The sequence below is a fragment of the Salarias fasciatus genome, chromosome 4 (genome assembly GCF_902148845.1).
Source record: "Salarias fasciatus chromosome 4, fSalaFa1.1, whole genome shotgun sequence".
NCBI lineage: Eukaryota > Metazoa > Chordata > Actinopteri > Blenniiformes > Blenniidae > Salarias > Salarias fasciatus.
Window position 1 is genome coordinate 22,264,015 of NC_043748.1, and position 21,668 is coordinate 22,285,682.

A 21,668-nucleotide genomic window follows, 5' to 3' on the forward strand; every position below is an offset into this window, starting at 1 on the left:
TTTTTTAGGTTTCAGTGTGAAGTGACCTTTGACCTCTCTGTCCCTCAGACGTACTCGGGTCTCTTCTGCGTCGTCATCAACCCCTACAAGAACCTGCCCATCTACTCAGAGGAGATCGTCGACATGTACAAGGGCAAGAAGAGGCACGAGATGCCGCCCCACATCTACGCCATCACCGACACGTCCTACAGAAGCATGATGCAGGGTGAGTGCCGTGTGACTCCGCCTCCTCGCCGTCATTCCTCCGTCCCGGGCGCCGCTTGTCCGAGAGCTGCCGAGCGGTTTCACACAGCTGTAAAAGTTAAGGGTCCTCAGAGGGAAAGCTTTTATTTGTGCACTGGAGCATATTTCTATCATGAGCCTCTCATAAAGAGGGAAATGGACAGAGTGTTTGACACAGCAGTCCGACAGAAACGTCGAGCTTCCCTGAGAGGAAATCAGTGTGTGCACAAAGAACAATGTGTGAATGTCAATGAGCGCCGAACACACAGCGCGTCTGTGTGTAAAGAGGAAATCAGTGTTTCAGTTCACAGTGCAAAGAAGAGCGACGCCGCGCGTTTCAGCTCGAAAACAGCTTCGCAAACTGCTCGTCCTGCCAGTTTGCAGCGATCGGCTGAACGGACGTCTCAACGAAGCGCCGCTCGGGCGAACTTCCTGTATCTCCGGGTTTTCTACCTTTGGCCGCTTCGCGTTTCCTGCGTTGCGCTCGCAGCGCCCGTCTTCAGACCCGTCGACCTGATTTCATGTCACCCTCGGCCTCCTTAAATTGCCCCTGCCACGTTTCGGCAGGGGCAATTAGCCGGCAGGAAGCCGGATGTGGACTTCCTGTCTGCGGCCTCGACGCTTCCTGCCGCACAGACACACAGAGTGTTGCAGTGATAAGCTGTTGCTCTGCACGCGTTGCATAACCCACCCCTGTGCCTGTGTGTTGCAGATCGGGAGGACCAGTCCATCCTGTGCACGTGAGTGGCACCTCTCGCCGATCGGGGCGATCGATTGGGGCGTCGTGACGGTGAGTGTGACGGGGTTTTTTTCTGCTTCTTCAGAGGAGAATCTGGAGCCGGGAAGACGGAGAACACCAAGAAGGTCATCCAGTACCTCGCCCACGTGGCGTCGTCTCACAAGACCAAGAAAGACCAGGTGAGTCCCGCCTGGAGACCCGAGCGACGCCCCGAATCTGAATTACCGCATTGGCCCGAATATAAGACTCTGATTATAAGACGACCCCTATTTCCAAATATCATTTTGTGAAAATAAACATATGTTGAAGACAATAAGGTTACTCATAAAATAACTTTTTATTGTACAATTATTCTGAACTCAAACACTCACAACAGAGATAACATTTCACGTGATTTAAGATAAAAACAATATTACTGCAGTATTAGATAAAAAATATATTCTCTTTCTCAAAATAAGTGACAATAAGCAACAATTAAGAACCTCAAAGATTCAATAACTGCATTAATGATGTAAATAACTTAAGAACCATTAAATTCCATCAAATTCCAGTTCTGTTCAGCTTCATGAACATGAATAACTCAGCCTCCTGAATGTTGGGTTCAGTTTGGCCTGTAGAGAAAAGCTCTTCAGAGAGAAAGCAGCAGATTTCAGCTGCTCTGAGCTTTTATTACTTTCTCCTGAAGGCTGTAAAACTGAAACAAACCATATATATATATATATATATATATATATATATATATATATATATATATATATATATATATATATATATATATATATATATATATATATATAGAGAGAGAGAGAGAGAGAAGTGAACAAATACACAAGATGGATCACAACACACATCACTTTCTAAAAACTAAACCAGTCAGTATTTAAAATCAAAGCCGCTAGCTCAATGCTAACTATTAATGGAAACGCCATTGACATGCTAACGGAATTAGCATCTCCGTTGAAACTTCAAAACAAATTGACAAACTCACAAGTATCAGTTCCACCTCCATCCTGAACATCAACTAAGTATACTCGAGTACTTACAGGCAGATATTTTCGATGCTGTTTGAAATGAAGCTCAGAAAAACCAGCAGCAGCCACACTGCTCAGTCTTCTCTCACTGCTGCAGGCTGACACTCTGTCCAGCTCACGAGCTCCCCCTAACGGGGGGCGGAGCCACTGCATGGAGCCGAGGCAGTACAGCTCCCCGGGACTCTGGCTCCATCCAGTCCTCCATCAGAGCACCACCCCATTTTAGAGAAAACCATTTCTGGAAAAAAATATCGTCTTATATTCGGGCCAATGCGGTATTCATACATGTGGAAATATGTTCTTATCAGTAGCATTTTTGGAAATGTAAAATTTTTAAGAGCTTTTCCAAAACATGGGAGTAAAACTAAACCTAATGTGCTCAATCAGCTGTTCTGGTTGTGGGTCGGTCTCCGCCCACTTGAGCACATTCAGTAGATTTTGGGAGTTTTTTTGCCTTCATAGCTTGCAGGCTCAGAAACGGCGCCACTGTATCTGAGCCTGCAAGCCATGAAGGCAAAAAAAAGAAAAAAAAAACTCCCAAAATGCCGCTGTCCCTCGTCCTGTGGCGCTCCAGGGCGGGAACGCCGCCGCCCTCCAGGGCGGGAACGCCGCGTCTCTCAGCTGCGTTTTTGTTGAGGTTGTCGTGTTTCTCTCTTCCCACCAACAGAACTCGGTCTTCTCACATGTGAGTTAACTCCTCCCCATGATTCACTCACTCTTCCTCCCCACCTGCTTCTGTCCTCTTCGCCCTCGCCCTCACCCCTCACCCTCGCCCTCGCCCCTCCCCCCTCCTCCTCCGGCGCACGGTGGGAGGCGCAGCGGTGACGTGTCTTTGCCGGCCAATAGGAAGCGGGGAGGAAGTTTTGTTTGCAGCTCAGCGGCAGCCGTTTGTGTTCCCGAAGAAAAATTCAGCCAGACAATCGGAGGATAAAGAGGAGGGGGGCAGGAGGGTGGGGGAGGGGGCGGGGCTTCACAGGCGAGATACAATACAATAATTCTGGGTGTGATGGATGGGTTTTTTTTTTTGTTTTGTTTTTTTCCAATTGTCTGGTTGAATTTTTTTTTTTTATAACTTCTTTGTGCACCTGAGTTGCTTTTTGCTCTCTGCTTGGTCAGTGTGTGTGTGTGTGTGTGCGCGTGCGCGCGTGTGTGTATTTCCAATACAAAGTCAGCAGGATGCTCTCAGGGTTGGGTGATAATTGGCCTGAATTTCTGTCAATACTACCAGATTCAATAATATTTTTTTTTCTAGATTTTGCGTAGTCTCCACTTTAATCCGCATTTATGAAACTCCACGACTTTACCAGTGACCAGCCAGAGTCTTCCTCTCCCACAATGCACCTTTCTGGACATCCTGCAGCTGGATCGTTGTCCCCAAATCAGCTTTTACTTAAGATAGTGATTGAGAAGATTAGCCAAATAAAACCCAGATTACTGCAGAGGAAGGCAGTTGAAAGCCTTTTAAGTACACTTTTATATTTGTATATATCCACAGGAATGTAATAGATTTCTTTTGAATCGTTAGATGTCAGAACTCTAAATGCATTGAGTCTCTTTAAGGTCCTGCATTGAGCTAAATGTCTTTCTTTCTCTAACTACAGGGATCCTCTAACTCTACATTAACACCCTAATTCTGAGCACGTCGGTGTAAATGAGCTCCGGTTCTTAAAAAAACGCTGCTCTGCTTCATCCTCACAGCTGAACGGCTCATTTCCACATCGTATTCAGACATTAGTGCGGTTTCAAATTCATGATTTAGATGATAAATCCTCAATCGCCCAACCCTGCCTTACATCTCGGATGTCAGTTAAAGGTGTGTATGTGTGTGAGTGTGTGAGTGAATCATTCCTCTCAGTAACAGGTGACGGGTTCTTGCTGACCTTGCTGGTGTTTTGTTGGTTTTTTCGGGTGTCTTTTCTGATTCGGTCACTAATTGTGTATCGGGGTGAAATGCTTCAGTCTGTGTGTTTTTGTTTGTGTGTGTGTGTGTGCGTGCATCCCTCTTTTTACTGCCCTGTGTTGAAATGTTTTGATTTGCACCTCATCTCGAATGTAAGTACATCCCAGATGAATCAGTTTACGGAGGGGAGAACAGAAATGTAATCTGCTGTGAGACCCTGAGATCGACGCTCCGCCCGGGAGGCTGTGTCATGCTCTGTTCTGCTCCTCTGCCGCCGTCCACCAGGGGGAGCTGGAGAAGCAGCTGCTGCAGGCGAACCCCATCCTCGAGGCCTTCGGAAACGCCAAGACAGTCAAGAATGACAACTCCTCCAGATTTGTAAGAACCGTCGGAGTTGCTGGTCTTGGATTTGTGATTCATTGTGTCATTCAACGTTGTGTTTTCTGTCTCTCAGGGAAAATTCATCAGGATCAACTTCGATGTCAACGGCTACATCGTTGGTGCCAATATCGAAACTTGTATCCTTCATAACCCCCGAATGAAAGCCTCTGGATAGTAACTGGAAGGGTTTTTATGTCCGACCGTGAGGTTTTCTTCTTAACCCATTGATCTCCAGACTTGCTGGAGAAATCCCGCGCCATCCGCCAAGCCAAAGACGAGAGGACCTTCCACGTCTTCTACTACCTGCTGACGGGAGCCGGAGACAAACTGCGCAGTAAGGCGTCCCACGGCGAAGGCGTCTCGCCGCATTCCGACACGTTGTGGGAAATCCGCCGGCCGGCTCACCGCTCTCTCTCTTCATCCCAGATGAACTCCTGCTGGAAAACTACAACAACTACCGCTTCCTCTCCAACGGGAACCTGACCATCCCGGGCCAGCACGACAAGGATCTGTTCACAGAGACGCTGGAGGCCATGAGGATCATGGGTATTCCAGAGGACGAGCAGATCGGTCAGTCTGGTCTTGAGAGTAGAGACGATGTCATGGCGCGGGAGTGAAGCCGGGAGCTTTGACGGGAGCGTCCTCCTCTCTGTGCAGGCATGCTGAAGGTCGTGGCCTCCGTTCTGCAGCTGGGAAACATGAGCTTCAAGAAGGAGCGCCACACGGACCAGGCCTCCATGCCCGACAACACAGGTGAGGCCCGGAAACACACCGCGGAACGCACAGGTGGACGGCTCTGTCGACCTCTGACCCCGCCCGCCGCTCTCTCCCACAGCCGCCCAGAAGGTGTCCCACCTCATGGGCATGAACGTGACGGACTTCACCCGGGCCATCCTGTCGCCCCGGATCAAGGTGGGCCGGGACTACGTGCAGAAGGCTCAGACCCAGGAGCAGGCCGAGTTCGCCGTGGAGGCCCTGGCCAAGGCCACGTACGAGAGGATGTTCCGCTGGCTCGTCATGAGGATCAACAAGGCCCTGGACAAGACCAAGAGGCAGGGCGCCTCCTTCATCGGCATCCTGGACATCGCCGGCTTCGAGATCTTCGAGGTAGACCCTCCGAGGGGGATTCTAAAACCCGAGCCGGGCCGCGTCGAGCCAATCGGATCCTGACCCTGTCGTGGTTTTTCCAGCTGAACTCCTTCGAGCAGCTCTGCATCAACTACACCAACGAGAAGCTGCAGCAGCTCTTCAACCACACCATGTTCATCCTGGAGCAGGAGGAGTACCAGAGGGAGGGCATCGAGTGGAGCTTCATCGATTTCGGCCTGGACCTGCAGCCCTGCATCGACCTCATCGAGAAGCCCGTGAGCCCCGCCCCCTCCCAGCTCCGGTCCGGGGCGCCCGGTCTCTAACCTCTGTGTTTGTGGCTCGTCCAGGCCAACCCCCCCGGCATCCTGGCCCTGCTGGATGAGGAGTGCTGGTTCCCCAAAGCCACCGACAAGAGCTTCGTGGAGAAGGTGGTGATGGAGCAGGGAACGCACCCCAAGTTCCTGAAGCCCAAGAAACTCAAGGACGAAGCCGACTTCTGCATCATCCACTACGCCGGCAAGGTGAGCCCGTCTTCACCTGAGGCGTCAGCGGCGTCCGCTGCGTTTTGAATTATTAACCCCCCCCCCGCCCCCCCAGGTGGACTACAAGGCAGACGAGTGGCTGATGAAGAACATGGACCCCCTGAACGACAACGTGGCCACGCTGCTCAACCAGTCCACCGATAAGTTTGTGTCTGAGCTGTGGAAGGACGGTGAGTCGAGGCGGGGGTGACGTGGCTTTGGGTGGGGTGGGGGTGGGGGTCCTTCATATTGGACGTCTGGTTCATTTCTCTCTCTCTGCCGCCGTCTGCTGTGTGTGAACCTCTGTTCTTACCTTTGTTGGCTCTCCGTCGGTCACGTCCTCCTCCTCCTCCTCCTCCGTCTGGCCCCGTTCTGTCCCTTTATTTTTGCACTGAATCGGCTCTCAGAGGTAAAGAATTGTCAGAGAGCCTATTTTTATCAGCGTTTTCCTATCCTGCACTCAGATTCAGGTGAAACGGTTTCTTTTCTTCTGCGTTTTATCCTCCTGTGCTGATTTCCTGGTTGTGTTTCCCTTTTTCCCTCCTCCCTGAAACAATAGCAGAATCTACCGAGTTGTGCAACAACAAACCAGTCCTGACTCTGGTGCCGTCATTGAACTCTTTCCTTCTCTCCCTCTGTGTAATAGTGTTGTTTGGGGCCTCCTGGTGTTGCTCTTGGGTACTGCAGCAAGGGTACATACACACTGCATGGGTGTGGTTTTGTTTGGTTTTTTATTTTCGCCCACTGCATCCGCCAGAGTTTATGCACATTTGCAGTCGATCCTGAGGTTTTACAGCCGGCGGTGCTGAGATGTGTCGATTCCCTCCACTCACTGCACTGGATGTGTTTGACGTCGTCATGTTGTGTGATCTCTCCACTCTTCACTGGCTTCCTGTGTCCCCGTCCCCGTCCCCGTCCCTCCACCCTCACTCGGTGTTTGTGTGACATTTCACTGAACCGTCTCTTCTTTCGTCCCGGCGTCTGTTCGCCGGGGCGAAGCAGAGAAAGAGTCATTCCTCTCTGTGGTCGTGCGTTTGGTTTGAATTTGCCTGGTTCAGTGTTCGGCTGCGTGCGAACCGAACGTCTGGCCTCGTTCCTGACGGTTTGTGTGTCTCCTTTCCTTTCCCCGCCTCGTCCCGCCGTCCGTCCCTCAGTCGACCGCATCGTGGGCTTGGATAAGGTGTCCGGCATGTCCGAGATGCCCGGCGCCTTCAAGACCCGGAAGGGCATGTTCCGCACGGTGGGGCAGCTCTACAAGGAGCAGCTGTCCAAACTCATGGCCACGCTGCGGAACACCAACCCCAACTTCGTCCGCTGCATCATCCCCAACCACGAGAAGAAGGTGAAGTTTGCCTCATTCAGACGTTCGGTTCATCCTGTTAGTGTTAAATCTCTCTGAGCAACCGCTTCGTGTCCTCAGGCCGGAAAACTGGACCCTCACCTGGTGCTGGACCAGCTCCGCTGTAACGGCGTGCTGGAGGGCATCCGGATCTGCAGGCAGGGCTTCCCCAACCGCATCGTCTTCCAGGAGTTCAGACAGAGGTGAGAACCTGGCCGGGGCTTTCTGTCTCCCAAGTGAGAAACGTATTCAGCTTCCGGGTCCCTGCTTCTCCGCCAGGTACGAGATCCTGACTCCCAACGCCATCCCCAAAGGCTTCATGGACGGGAAGCAAGCCTGCGTGCTCATGGTGAGAGAAACCTCCAGAACGGCGAGCCGGCGCCTCCTCCTGCCAACGCCACGGCTCATCACCGCCACTTCCTCTCCGCTTCCACGCAGATCAAAAGCCTGGAGCTGGATCCCAACCTGTACCGCATCGGGCAGAGCAAGGTCTTCTTCCGGGCCGGGGTCCTGGCCCACCTGGAGGAGGAGAGGGACATGAAGATCACGGACATCATCATCAGCTTCCAGGCCTGGTGCCGAGGCTACGTGGCCCGCAAGTGAGAAGGCAGCGCTCGATTCGGGATGCAGCTGAGAGCGGAACGCTCCCAGCAGGGGGGATTCGCTGCTTCTGGCTCAGGAAGGAAACATTGACGGTCGTTGTTTGCTGTGTTTGCAGAGCTTTTGCCAGGAGGCAGCAGCAGCTCACCGCCATGAAGGTGATCCAGAGGAACTGCGCCGCTTACCTGAAGCTGAGGAACTGGCAGTGGTGGAGACTCTTCACCAAGGTGGAGCTCGGGTTCCCCCAGACCTCGGTTCCCCCTGGATCGCCGGCCGCTCCTCTGACTCTCTGGATGTTTGCCTTCAGGTGAAGCCTCTGCTGCAGGTCAGCAGGCAGGAGGAGGAGATGCAGGCCAAAGACGAGGAGCTGGTGAAGGTGAAGGAGAGGCAGCTGCACGTGGAGCAGCAGATCCGCGAGATGGAGGAGAAGCAGCACCAGCTGTCGGCCGAGAAGATGGCCCTGCAGGAGCAGCTCCAGGCCGAGACCGAGCTCTGCGCCGAGGCCGAGGAGATGAGGTCCCGCCTGGCCGCCAAGAAGCAGGAGCTGGAGGAGATCCTGCACGACCTGGAGGCCCGGGTGGAGGAGGAGGAGGAGCGCGCCAACCACCTGATGACCGACAAGAAGAAGATGCAGCAGAACATCACCGTAAGCAGGAGGGGCTGCTTTCAGGCAGAGGAAGCTGTAGAAAACAGTGAAATACACATGCAGCATGCATTCAGACAGTTTTCTGCAGCAACCACACAGCTAAAAATACGTTCTCTGGTAACCTCAAGAACAAACCGCAGCCACACACACTCCCAGAAGTCAGTGTGTTGGTGTAAAAAGCAGACATGAGCAGCACCGAGGTTTCAGACACATTTAATTAAATGAGTTTAATTCTGCAAGATGTTCCTGTAAGTTCAGATGCACATAGAAAACAATCTGTTTTCATCAGATCATGTTGCTTTCATGAGTCCGGAGTTAAAATCCTCCGTGTTGGGTTGTTTCTTGTGTGTTTGCAGGACTTGGAGCAGCAGCTGGATGAAGAGGAGGCAGCCAGGCAGAAGCTGCAGCTGGAGAAAGTCACTCTGGAAGCCAAGATAAAGAAGACGGAGGAGGACGTCATCCTGCTGGACGACCAGAACAACAAACTCAACAAGGTGGGGAGCGCCGACGTTCCGCTGGCGGTGGTTAGATCGCTGCATCAGACTGACGAGCCGCCGCTTCGTCTGGAAACAGGAGAAGAAGCTGCTGGAGGAGAGGATCTCCGAGTTCACCACCAACCTGGCAGAGGAGGAGGAGAAGTCCAAGAGTCTGCAGAAGCTGAAGAACAAGCACGAGGCCATGATCACGGACCTGGAGGGTAGGAAGCCGCTCCGCCTCTCACCTGTCCGCCGCCGCCTCCCCCTCCCCGCCCGCTCACCCCCCCTCCTCGCCGCCAGACCGCCTGCGCCGGGAGGAGAAGCTGCGTCAGGAGCTGGAGAAGAACCGGCGCAAGCTGGAGGGCGACTTCACCGAGACGCACGACCAGATCTCCGAGCTGCAGGCGCAGATCGCTGAGCTGCGGGCGCAGCTGGCCAAGAAGGAGGAGGAGCTCCAGGCGGCGCTGGCCAGGTGTGTGCGCGAGCGGCGAGCATCAGGAAGACGTGTTGCTGATGACTCAGGACTGCCGGGGTGCAGAGCTCTGATGTCCGTTTCCTCTTCGGCTCCTCAGGATCGAGGAGGAGGCGGCCCAGAAGAACATGGCCCAGAAGAAGATCCGCGAGCTGGAGGCCCAGCTGTCGGAGCTGCAGGAGGACCTGGACCTGGAGAGGGCGGCCCGCATCAAGGCCGACAAGCACCGGCGGGACCTGGGCGAGGAGCTGGAGGCCCTGAAGAGCGAGCTGGACGACACGCACGACCACACGGCGGCGCAGCTGGAGCTCAGGTCAGGAGCTGGAGAGTCACGCTGCTCCTGCCGCGGACCGACTTCACCCTTCCCCTGCTGCAGGCTGACTTCTCGATGCTTTTCCTCCTCAGGGCCAAGCGTGAGATCGAGGTGGCTCAGCTGAAGAAGACTCTGGAGGAAGAGGCTAAAACCCACGAAGTGCTGCTGGTCGAGATGAGGCAGAAGCACAGCCAGGCCTTTGACGAGCTGAACGAGCAGCTGGAGCAGGCCAAGAGGGTAGGAGGCGGCGGCCAGCCCATCCTGGAGCCAGGCCGGGTTCACACACTGGTCCTCACTGCAGGTGTGTGTATCTGTGTGTGTGTGCAGAACAAGGTGTCGATGGAGAAGGCCAAGCAGGCCCTGGAATCGGAGCGAAACGAGCTGAGCATCGAGCTGCAGACGCTGATGCAGGGCAAAGGAGACGCCGAGCACCGCAGGAAGAAGGCCGAGGCGCAGGTCCAGGAGCTGCAGCTGAAGCACAGCGAGAGCGAGCGGCAGCGGCTGGAGCTGTCCGAGAAGCTCTCCAAAGTGCAGGTACGACCGCGGAGATGGACACAAATCAGTGATCCAGCTTAACGTCTGTTGAGACGTGATTTAATGCTGAGGGTGTGTGTGTGTGTGTGTGTGCGTGTGCAGGCGGAGCTGGAGAGTGTGAACCTGGTGCTGAACGACGTGGAGGGGAAATCCATCAAGGCGGCCAAAGACTTCTCCACCGTGGAGTCTCAGCTGCAGGACGCTCAGGTGCGAGGACCGGCAGGAGGACGTGAGGGAATCGTGCTCGCGCCTCCCCGCCTGGCGCCAGACTGGAGCTGCTCTCTTCTTCTTCGTACCTCAACAGGAGCTGCTCCAGGAGGAGACGCGTCAGAAGCTGTCCCAGAGCACCCGGCTGCGGCAGATGGAGGACGAGCAGAACAGCCTGCGGGAGCAGCTGGAGGAGGAGGAGGAGGCCAAGAAGAACGTGGAGAAGCAGCTGCAGACGGCGCAGGCTCAGGTGAGGCAGGAAGTGAGCGGCTCGCCCCCGCGGCCGGGTTCCCGCTCCGCCTGACGCCGCCCGCTGTCCGTCCCCCCCGCAGCTGGTGGAGCTGAAGAAGAAGCTGGAGCAGGACGCCGGCTCGCTGGAGACGGCGGAGGAGGGGAAGAAGCGGCTGCAGCGGGAGCTGGAGGGCGCCAGCCAGCGGCTGGAGGACAAGTGCGCCGCCTACGACAAGCTGGAGAAGACCAAGACGCGGCTGCAGCAGGAGCTGGACGACATCCTGGTGGACCAGGACCACCTGCGGCAGATCGTCTCCAACCTGGAGAAGAAGCAGAAGAAGTTCGACCAGGTGAGCGGCGTCGTCCGGGGTTAATCCAATACCAAGCGTCAGGGCGTCACGCTCCGCCTGCTCCGACTCGCCGCAGATGCTGATGGAGGAGAAGAGCATCTCGGCCCGCTACGCCGAGGAGCGCGACCGGGCGGAGGCCGAGGCCCGCGAGAAGGAGACCCGGGCGCTGGCGCTGACCCGCGAGCTGGACAGCCTGATGGACATGAAGGACGAGCTGGACCGCAACAACAAGCTGCTGCGCGCCGAGAAGGAGGACCTGCTGTCCTCCAAGGACGACGTGGGCAAAAACGTGAGGAGCGCCGGGCGCGCCGCTCGCTGGCCCCACCCCGTGGTGTACTGAACCCCCCCTCCCCCTCCGGTCCGTCCGCAGGTCCACGAGCTGGAGAAGTCCAAACGGGCCATGGAGCAGCAGCTGGAGGAGATGCGGACGCAGCTGGAGGAGCTGGAGGACGAGCTGCAGGCCACCGAGGACGCCAAGCTGCGGCTGGAGGTCAACATGCAGGCCATGAAGGCGCAGTACGAGCGGGACCTGGCGGGCCGCGACGAGATGAGCGAGGAGAAGAAGAGGGCGCTCTTCAAGCAGGTCAGGAGGCCATGCACACACACACACACACACACACATACACGCACACACACACACACACACACACACCTGAAGGCAGGCGCTTTAGTGTTTCTGCACTTATTTCTTCACTCAGGACATAAACAACAAAGTTTCAACTGTTTTTAAGATGCTGTATTTTTCATTTTCGTGGTTTATAAACTGAGAATGACCGTTCTAAAGAATAAAAACAAACATTTTGAATTATTTCAGTGAAAATCAATTAAATGAGTTGGAAGGAACCTGTTGCTTCAAGTTGTGAAATAATGAGGCAGAAAGGGCCAAACTTCAGCAGCCATTGCTTAAAGGTGCATTAAGGAGTTTTTCAACTTTAGAAATACTTATTTTCCACCGTAAATATGTTACAAATATTCAATGATGTGTACAATGTGCCCTGACATATTCATAGTACCTCTAACGGCGCTAAACTGTCACTTGAAAGTCGCAGTGCCGGTCCGGCTCCAGAGTTTTCTTGGGGAGAATTTGAAAGGAATGACGTAATGCACGCTCCGGCTGGCCTGATTTCCTTAGGTTTCATTTTGTCCGCCATTACTCCAGATACCAGACGCTTAGTGAGCAACAACTGAGCAGTACTGAGGATGGAGCTTCCAGAAAGTAAGAACAGACCGGCTTCTGGCACTGCCACAGCTCCACACAGACCCGCCAGGCAGGAGAAACTTAAATTTTACTTGAGCACTACTTAAAGAGCGAGGAAGGAGTTCCCCTCTCCCGTGCACGTACATGGACGCAAGCCACAGGCACAGTGTTTCACAAAGCTGCAGTTACACCCAAGGCCTGCAGGGGCCGCTGTTTCCCATGAAACATGCAGACTCCGTAATGCACCTTTAAGGTCTATAATTCAGATGCAGTGAGACGTGATACGAAAGCACTGTGGTCTGTGATGAATAAATAAAAAGTGAGTGAGGTGAGGATGACTGACTTCAGCTCCGCTCGGCGTTCCCTGCAGGTGCGGGAGATGGAGCTGGAGCTGGAGGACGAGAGGAAGCAGCGCTCGGCCGCCGTCGGTGCCCGCAAGAAGATGGAGCTGGACCTGAAGGAGCTGGAGGCCGCCATCGACATGGCCAACAAGAACCGCGACGAGGCGCTCAAGCAGCTGAAGAAGCTCCAGGTGAGCCGAGGGGAGGGGAGGAGGGAGGACCAGAGGTGAAGCCGGGTCCAGGTCTGACCCCATGACCCCTCCTGCCCCCCCCCAGGCCCAGATGAAGGACCTGTACCGGGACCTGGAGGACACGCGCATGTCCCGGGAGGAGATCCTGGCCCAGAGCAAGGAGACGGAGAAGAAGGTGAAGAGCATGGAGGCGGAGATGATCCAGATGCAGGAGGTGAGTGTGAACCGGGCCGGTTCCGTTCTGTGAGCTTCTGCCTCCGCTGCTCGCTGACCCGTGACCTTTTGACCCCGCCGCCTGATCCAGGAGCTGGCGGCCGCAGAGAGGATGAAGAGGCAGGCCCAGCAGGAGCGGGACGAGCTGCAGGACGAGATCAACAACCAGGGAGCCAAGAAGTGAGAGGAGCTCTGCGGATCGGCGAAGCCCAGCGCGGCCTGACCCGCCTCCGACCTCTGACCTCTGACCTCTGCTCTCTGCCCTGCAGCGCTCAGGCCGTGGAGGAGAAGCGGCGGCTGGAGGCTCGCATCGCCCAGCTGGAGGAGGAGCTGGAGGAGGAGCAGTGCACCGTGGAGCTGACCAACGACCGGCTCAAGAAGTCCATGCTGCAGGTCTGCATGTTCTCCCTGGGGGGGCGGGGCGGCGCGCTGCGTTTACTGACCCCTCCTCCCGCGCCCGCTCCAGAGCGACCAGATGAACGTGGAGCTGACGGCCGAGCGCAGCAGCTCCCAGCGGGTGGAGGGCGCCCGGGCCCAGATGGAGCGCCAGAACAAGGAGCTGAAGCTGAAGCTGCAGGAGCTGGAGGGAACCGTCAAGTCCAAGTACAAGGCCAACATGCTGGCCCTGGAGGCCAAGATCGCCCAGCTGGAGGAGCAGCTGGACCAGGAGACCAGGTCCGAGCGCAGCCGTGACCGTCCGCGTCGCGTGTGTCGCTGGGACGGGCCGGTGTCTGACGGTTTGTTTCCCTCAGAGAGAGGCAGGCCGCCACCAAACTGGTGCGCCGCACCGAGAAGAAGCTGAAGGAGGTCATCCTGCAGGTGGACGACGAGCGGCGCAACAGCGAGCAGTACAAGGACCAGGTGAGCTCCGCCGCCGCCGCAAAACGCACGAGCCGGGGCGAGAGCGGCCGGCCTCACCCCGGCGGTTTCCCCTCCGGCAGGCCGACAAGCTGAACTCCAGGATGAAGCAGCTGAAGCGGCAGCTGGAGGAGGCTGAGGAGGAGGCGCAGCGCGCCAACGCCAACCGCAGGAAGCTGCAGCGCGAGCTGGAGGACGCCACCGAGTCGGCTGACGCCATGAACCGCGAGGTCTCCTCCCTCAAGAGCAAGCTGCGGTGAGTCGCCTGCAGACGTGAGAGTGTGTGTGAGTGTGTGTCCGGTGTGTGTGTGTGTCTTGACGGCGGCTCCGCTCTCCCGCAGGCGCGACGTTCCCTTTACCACCGTGCGCCGAATCATCACCCGCATCGGACCCGAGAGCGACGAGGAGAGCGAGGCCAAGCCGGAGACGCCCGAGACGCCCAAACCCGAGTGAAGAGCAGCCCGCGCGCGCGCACACACACACACACACACACACACGCACGCATTACTGTAACTCCTCATCAACAGAATCACACACACACACCAAAACACCGACAATCTATGCATCATGAAACAACAGAAGCCAGTAAACTGGGGACAATCCACACGCACACACACACACACACACACACACACACACAGACGAACGTAACCTTTGATTAGTTCTTTTGCTCATTTTTCTCTGGGAAAAGTACAAAAGAAAAGGATATTTTTGTAGGGAATCATTCCAACTTGGTGATTGTCCTGATTTATTTTTCTAATTGAGGAGAAAAGAAAATAAGACAGAAAGCAAAAAGAAGGCGACACAAATGAAGACGGATTACTGGAAGGGGACCAAAGTTAATATCTCCAACTATATAATTGTATTTTATGCAGACGTTTTTATAATAATGGTTAAGAAACGAAGTGCTTCGTGTTTATTCTGCTCGCTCGCCTCAGTTTATAAAGCTGACATGTATTCTATCCACTTAGCTGCAGTTAGCACTCCTGACCTCGCTTTCACGCTCACACACACACACACACACACACACACACACACTGAGCTGTCACAGAAGGGTTTTTCTGCCACAGCAGAAACATGAAATTGAACTTTTCCACATATTTGTTCCGTAACATTTTAATCTCTTATCTTCTCAAACTTCATCTCCTCATAATGTGAGATTTCTCAACTTTTTTTTCACATTTAAGAGCGTAATTTCCCTTTTCTCACTGAAATCGTACATTCCAAGAACGTGGAATATTATGAAATGTGAAAAGTTTTGACTCATTTAATAGGTTATTCCATCATGGTGTGAAGCTTTAATGTGTATCTTAATATAACACTGCACGGTTACAACGTCATTATATTGTATTGTGATGTTTAATTAAAAAAAATGTATTTTCTAAAACGGTTACTTTACGTTATGAATCTGTCTCGAATTTTAACGTCACCTAACATGATTTTTTTATAATCCAACTTTATCGAGTTGAAAATCAAAAACTATAAAACGAGACGATACATTTAAGACATCTGGTGAAACATCTGAAGACGAAACATATCATTAAACCTCAGAATTTCCTCATCAGTGTTTCAGAACTGGGAATCATTCAGTCTGATTAAATCAATGTGGGAATTAAAATGTTATTGTCATTCAGTTTTACAATAGATCAGAGTTTCTTTCTGCTGTGGCAGTTTTTGAGCTTCTGGATGGAACCACAGCATCCGTGTGTTTCATTAAGATGTGGACGAAGCAGCGAACACACACACACACACACTCACTCTAAAGGCCTTAAACATGCGGGGTCGTGGGTTTTTCTCCGCCAGTGTTTTTGTTGGGCTGAAGTGTGGGAGAGGTGCAGGGTTGGTTTCACTCGCTGTATTCTAAGGGCACGGCCGGCGGAGACGTCGTAGTTACATCCTGAACCAAACGCAGACTCAGGAGGCCTGTCGGTCCGGTCCGGTCCGGTCCGGTCCGGTCCGGTCCGGTCCCGGCCCCTCGCAGGCTGTGCCCCGGGTCGGCTTTTGGCTCACACTGCTGGAAAGTGAGAGGAATGTGTTACTTTGAGAATAACGCCTCGCAGTTCAAAAGGATCGTAACTTTCTTCGCACTTAATAAACAAAAGAATTCCAAAAAAAAAAAAAAAAAAAAGAAACCTAAAAATAAAAACAAGAGAGCGAGAGAAAAAAAGTGCATCTCATTTATTTTGTAATGTTTATCTGTCTGCACCTCTGGAATGGAAATCATGTTGTGAAATGTTGGTATTATTGCAAATAAAGATGCTTTCTAAACTGCCACATGGGAGTTTTGTGTTTTCATTCAGGTCACAGCAGAAAGCAGAACTCAGAACATTTTACTGCATCGCAGTGAAACGGTACAGACGAGACTCTTCCTGCTCCTCGGTCAGTGTTTCAGTTTTCATGTCCACCCCTGACATGCGCTATATTTCCAGAAGTATTTGCTCAGCTCTCCAAATCGTTGCAGTCAGGTGCTCCAGTCACTCCTGAAGCCACAGCCAAACAATCCACATTCTGCAGGGTTCATTGAAATTCCTCTGCGAACTTAGGTTCATTGAAAAGTAAAAAAAAAAAAGATCTGCAACTTGTTTCTACGTTTTTGGTCATTAAAATGCATATTTTGATGAATTCATTTCTTTTGTTGTACTGCTTCTACTCAGAAGTCTCAAATGAATTAAATGCTAAGTGCTTCTAAAACTGCTGTGAACCGCAGGACGCCATCTTGGACGTCGTGCCTAATTAGCATATAATTCCACTTCCAAAGGAGAATAAACCGGCCGGCCTTTTCAGATTCAAACTTAATTCAGAACAAAGTTTTCAGGCTTTTACATGGTCATTTCAGAACAGAATGAGGCTTTATTCAGATTTATACAGGAATAAAAAGTCCCAAGTAAACACAGATTGTGTCCTGAGGCTTGAAATGATGAACTCAGCTTCAGGGCAGAGCGGTAACGTCAGTTTCAGACTGGAAGTGAAGATCTTCCAGATTTTGATTAGAAAGCTTTGACAAGAGGAAGAATTGTGCTTTTTATTGAATTTATTGAACAGAAATGAATGGTTAGCTCTGATGGAAAGACGTTTATCTACCAGTCACTGCTTCTGGTGCACTGAATGTGCACCATGTCCACTGATGGGACCAATGCAGTCTGAAGAAGCACCTGAGTACTTGTACGATGATATATATTTTTTTAATTCAAGTTTTCATTTTAGTTTTCACCTGGTGTGTGACAGTCACACATCTTAAATGCTTAAATGAGATACCACAGGAAAGATTAACGGCAGCATAAGACCAAAAACGTGCTCAGTCTGGCGCCGTGGCTCCATCCCCATGCAGCATACATTCAGATGAAGCAGTCTTCATCACCATTCTTTAAACTGCGGGGCTTTGTTGGTCCTCCAGTGTCAGAATAATTCTAGCAGGCACTGAAACCCCAGTCATAACGTCTTCATCCAAACTTCCTTTGAATGTAACGTTCTCACACCGAATGTCCAGTCTTGGGTCAGGTCAGGCCCGGCCTCCCTTTGTCTGTGGGTAAACAGCTCGTCCAGCTTGATCCTGAGCCTTTTCCCTTCCCAGAGAAACTCCTTGACCTTAACTCCTCATTGTGTCTTAGAATGATTGAAAATGGAGGGGTCACTGTAACTGGCAGTCAGGAGAGGATAGTTACACTGGCGAGAGACCATTTTAATGACTCTTCAACACTGTCAACCTTATTTTATTCCACTTGTTCTAATTATCTGTTGTAAAGCTGGATTAAAGTTTTAATGTGGCATTTCTTCCACCTCCCGATATATTTTAATTACTAAACAAGTGAAGCTTCACCTCCTCAAGCTATTTTTCCGTTATATCTCTGCTATTATTCTGATATTGCCGTTGTTTCTATGATGATGAAATTCGATGCTCTTCTTACCATCGAATGAAACAACCATACACTCAGGTGATGAGTTCTACTTCGTGTGGTGCTTAGCCCTCCTACGGGCTTCATTGGTAGCCTCCTTTGGCGCCAGCCAGACACTGAGACATCAAAAAAGTTGCTGCGCCAATCATGTCCACGCGTTGGCACAGGCCCCGCCCCGCTCCCAAGCGGATATTGATTGATTGATTGATTGATTGATTTTATTTGTTTCATTCTTTTCAAAAGAAAGAAATGAAAAGGAACAGAAAGAAGTGAGACTTATGTCTGCCCCTATCAACATAAACTAAATGACAATTTGTCAAGATTTGTTAACATATCACAAAAAAATGCAAAATTAAATGCAACCATTTCACTAAACCAAAATACAAATACGACCATTTCACAAATAATTACAGATCAAATACAACCATTTCCCAAAATGTAAATACAAAAAAAAAAAAAAACCTTAATGAAATATTTTCAAAAGAAACAATCATTCTAAGTTTGACCATTCTTTAAAACAAAGTCGTACCCTCCCAATAACTGTGCTTTTAAACATTTCTTGAAGATGTGAATGGACTGAGACCTTTTCATTTCACTGTCAAGTTTATTCCATAAATTGATTCCTTTTGTTGTGATGCATCTTTCTTTCAATTTGGTTCTTGATTCCGGTCGTTTGAAAACTTCAATGCCTCTTAATCTATATTGACTGTCTCACTTTGCAAATCTATTCTGTAAATTAAATGGTATTTTTTTCCGGTGAGCTTTATACATTGTTTTAAGAAGGTTGAGTTCTACCAATTCTTTAATTTTTAAGGATTTCAATTTTATAAATATTGGGTTAGTGTGGTCTCTGTAACCACTTCCATTCACCACACGAATCGCTCGTTTCTGTAAGAGGAAGACTGGTTCAATGTAGGTCTTACAAGCATTTCCCCAGACTTCAACGCAGTAGGTCAGATATGGTATAATCAATGAATTGTACAACAGAAACAAAGAATTATTGTGAAGTGACTCTTTCAATTTGTACAGAACAGCAATGGTTTGAGAAATCTTAGTTTTAACGTGCTCTATATGGGATTTCCATGTTAGTTGTTCATCCAGCAATACACCTAAGAACTTAATTTCCTTTGTTCTTTCGATCTTTATACCTTCCACTGTCAGTGTTGTGTCAACGTCTTTCCTTCTGTAACTGAAAATCATATATTTGGTCTTACTGATGTTCAAAGATAGTTTGTTAGTTAGGATATAATCCGGGCGGCCCGTAGTGCTCCCTTCTTCTTTCTCAGCCTGAAAGAGATCATTGCTTTTCAAGACAAAGACAAAGAGAAGATTACAAAGATGGACAAGCCGGCCCGATCTGATTCGCCTTCCGACATCGACACACCGCTGCTGGAACCATACCGCCTCTGCTCCGCGTGCTTCCTGGTCGGCCTGCTCTCTTCTTCCCGCTGGAAGAAGTCGAGCGCCGAGCTGCTTCTTGGGAGCCGTGTCTCCTGCTTCCGCACCGTGAACCGAGGGAGCGTCTGGTGGCTCTGTTCACCGCAGCTCCCCTGGGTGCCGAACGCACGAAACAGAACGAGGCTCCGGCGTGACGGAGGCCGCCTCCCACTCGCTCCTGTACCGTAATATAAGGCCATCAGGCCGGTTACATCACTAAAGAGCAATCCTACTGGCACCACACACCTCTGCTGATAGCGCTCACGCCACAGAGGCGCACCAAGCTCGACAGGGGTGTTTCCCCCTCTCCTTCAGCCGCTGCATGAGAGAAGTGGCGGACAGCAACGGGCGGACGGCGGCGGCCGGGGGCGCTCTGGCTGTGGCCAGACGCCCCGCGCTCACCGACATGATGGCAGGTCTGATCACGGCGCCGCTGGCTCAACGCTGCTCAAGCTCATGGTCGCCTTCTCTGCATCAGCTGCCACGATTTGGCAAGAGTTGGAAGGACACCTGGCTCTCCTCCCACCCCTAGCCGAAGCACGGCCCTCTCAAGGGAGCCCCCCCACCACCCCAGGTTCCGCATGCTGACGGTCAAACACCTCCTGGAGAGCGTCCGTCCCGGGGATTGGATGACGTCATTTGACCTCAGGGACGCCTACTTCCATATCCCCATCTTGATGAGGCACAGGACGTTCCTCAGGTTTGCCACTGGAGACCGGTGTTTTCAGTACAACCGTCTCCCTTTCGGCTGCTCTCCCGCTCCGCGCACTTTCTCCAAAAGCGTGGAGGCTGCGCTGGAGCCCCTCCGTCGTCATGGTCTGAAGATTCTCACTTACATCAACGACTGGTTGGTACTGGCATCCTCTCGTCAGGAGGCCGTGGAGCACACGGCTCAGGTTCTCCACCACATCAAACGCCTTGGGTTTGTGGTGAACGAGGACAAGAGTGCGCTTCTTGTGGCCCAGCGCACGGCGTATCTGGGCCTGGAACTGGACGCTGTGACCATGACGGCTTGCAGAGTTTGCTGGACAGCGGTCGCTCTGCTTCCACTCTCGCGGTGTTTGCATCGGCCATCACGACGGGCCACGAAGGCTTTGGGCGCTTCTCGGCACGCAGCCACCCGCTGGTGAAGCAGTTCCTGCGAGGTGCGTGGAGGCTGAGGCCTCCCCCGAGACACGTTGTTCCTCTGTGGGACCTCCACACCGTGTTGGACGGCCTGGGGGGGCCCCCTTTCGAGCCTTTGGAGCAGGTGGACTTCCGTTTCCTCTCCTTCAAGGCTGCCCTCCTTTTGGCTCTGGCTTCTGCCAAAAAGGATGGGGATCTCTGCGCCCTGTCGGTCCACTTCTCCTGCATGTCTTTCAGCCGGGATGGTGGACTGGTTCATCTCTGGCCTAACTCGGCCTTTCATCCCAAGGTGATCACCTCGCAGTTTCGATCGAGAGTGATCCGGATCAGGGCTCTTTGCGCCTCGCCTGGTTCGTCAGTGGACCATCCTCGGCTGTGGTTGCTATGCCCGGTCAGGGCTCTGTGTTGTTACGTTGAGCGTACAGCTAGTTTCCACACTCAGACCAGCTGTTCGTGGGATTTGGAGCCAGGGGGCGTGGAGCTTCGCTGTCCTCCCAGCGCCTTGCCCACTGGGTCCGTTGAGCTATTTTGAGCTATTACGGCAGTTTATGAGGCTCGGAACCACCCGCCACCGGCGGTGGTTTGCACCCATTCCACACGTGGTGTCGCCGCCTCTGCAGCTCTGTGCAGAAGTGTCACGGTGGGTGACACCTGCCAGGCTGCTTCTTGGTCTTCAGCGTCCAGTTTCGTGCGCTCCTATCTTGTGGATGTGTGCGCCGACTCTGTGGCGTGTTGATCTTACGCAGGGACGGGGATCCAGTCGCTTAAGTGGATTGGTTCTTGACCTGCCCGGCTGCTCTTTTCCTGGGAGGAATTCAGGCTGCGGTGTGGGTCCTGCCGCCTGCCGGTGTGACTCTGGGAGTCCTGACTGTGTGCGTGCTCCGTTGACGGTGTGTCACGGTTTCTATTGGACATGTGTGCGGTCAGCGCCTCGGGGCGAGGGTTCTTGACGTTAGGGTCTTGAAAGTTTTGGTGTGGTGGTACTGGGCGTATGGCCTGCCTGCTTCCTCTTCCGCGCTAATCTTGTCAGCCGGTCCAGCTGGGGGTACATTTATCCCTACGGCCTCCACCATGGTAGGGTACCAATAGCGAAGCCCGTAGGTGGGCTAAGCACCACACGAAGTAGAAATTATAGTTACTGGATGTAACTATAGTTCTAAGAGTGTGTGCGTGCCCGCCTACCTGCAAGCCCAGCTGGACTGCTTCCCTTTTTTCTCCTCAGCTGATCCGAAGAAGGGAGAGCTACGGGCCGCCCGGATTATATCCACTTGGAGCAGGGGGGGGGCGTGTCCCAGCGCACGGGCGTGGTTGGCACGGCAACTTTTTAGATCTGTCTCAGTGTCTGGCTGGCGCCAAAGGAG

At 52.6% G+C, this 21,668-nt stretch overlaps 1 protein-coding gene across 5 annotated transcripts in view; it reads left to right on the top strand.

Moving 5' to 3' along the window:
• LOC115387471 (myosin-9) overlaps positions 1-16,050 on the top strand; it is a 32,494-nt gene extending 16,444 nt beyond the window's left edge. Inside the window, exons 2-41 of one of the 5 annotated variants that reach the window (XR_003931375.1) lie at positions 49-205; positions 935-962; positions 1,047-1,140; positions 2,660-2,677; positions 4,178-4,270; positions 4,347-4,410; positions 4,509-4,607; positions 4,700-4,843; positions 4,931-5,026; positions 5,109-5,380; positions 5,464-5,637; positions 5,710-5,883; positions 5,960-6,074; positions 7,038-7,225; positions 7,304-7,425; positions 7,502-7,571; positions 7,661-7,821; positions 7,941-8,049; positions 8,130-8,468; positions 8,825-8,962; positions 9,042-9,165; positions 9,245-9,416; positions 9,517-9,729; positions 9,822-9,966; positions 10,057-10,263; positions 10,366-10,470; positions 10,568-10,720; positions 10,803-11,051; positions 11,128-11,340; positions 11,422-11,634; positions 12,620-12,781; positions 12,867-12,995; positions 13,086-13,174; positions 13,264-13,387; positions 13,461-13,669; positions 13,747-13,855; positions 13,936-14,108; positions 14,194-14,348; positions 14,461-14,492; positions 14,858-16,050. Coding sequence is in view for 4 of the 5 variants with exons in the window: in XM_030090181.1 (XP_029946041.1) it covers positions 49-205; positions 935-962; positions 1,047-1,140; positions 2,660-2,677; positions 4,178-4,270; positions 4,347-4,410; positions 4,509-4,607; positions 4,700-4,843; positions 4,931-5,026; positions 5,109-5,380; positions 5,464-5,637; positions 5,710-5,883; positions 5,960-6,074; positions 7,038-7,225; positions 7,304-7,425; positions 7,502-7,571; positions 7,661-7,821; positions 7,941-8,049; positions 8,130-8,468; positions 8,825-8,962; positions 9,042-9,165; positions 9,245-9,416; positions 9,517-9,729; positions 9,822-9,966; positions 10,057-10,263; positions 10,366-10,470; positions 10,568-10,720; positions 10,803-11,051; positions 11,128-11,340; positions 11,422-11,634; positions 12,620-12,781; positions 12,867-12,995; positions 13,086-13,174; positions 13,264-13,387; positions 13,461-13,669; positions 13,747-13,855; positions 13,936-14,108; positions 14,194-14,305 (5,556 nt within the window). In the remaining variant the exon portion in view is untranslated. Of the gene's footprint in view, positions 1-48; positions 206-934; positions 963-1,046; positions 1,141-2,659; positions 2,678-4,177; positions 4,271-4,346; positions 4,411-4,508; positions 4,608-4,699; positions 4,844-4,930; positions 5,027-5,108; positions 5,381-5,463; positions 5,638-5,709; positions 5,884-5,959; positions 6,075-7,037; positions 7,226-7,303; positions 7,426-7,501; positions 7,572-7,660; positions 7,822-7,940; positions 8,050-8,129; positions 8,469-8,824; positions 8,963-9,041; positions 9,166-9,244; positions 9,417-9,516; positions 9,730-9,821; positions 9,967-10,056; positions 10,264-10,365; positions 10,471-10,567; positions 10,721-10,802; positions 11,052-11,127; positions 11,341-11,421; positions 11,635-12,619; positions 12,782-12,866; positions 12,996-13,085; positions 13,175-13,263; positions 13,388-13,460; positions 13,670-13,746; positions 13,856-13,935; positions 14,109-14,193 lie in introns of all 5 variants that reach the window. The other 4 variants (XM_030090181.1, XM_030090182.1, XM_030090184.1 and 1 more) reach the window with 4 other exon arrangements.
• The last annotated feature ends 5,618 nt before the right edge of the window (positions 16,051-21,668 follow it).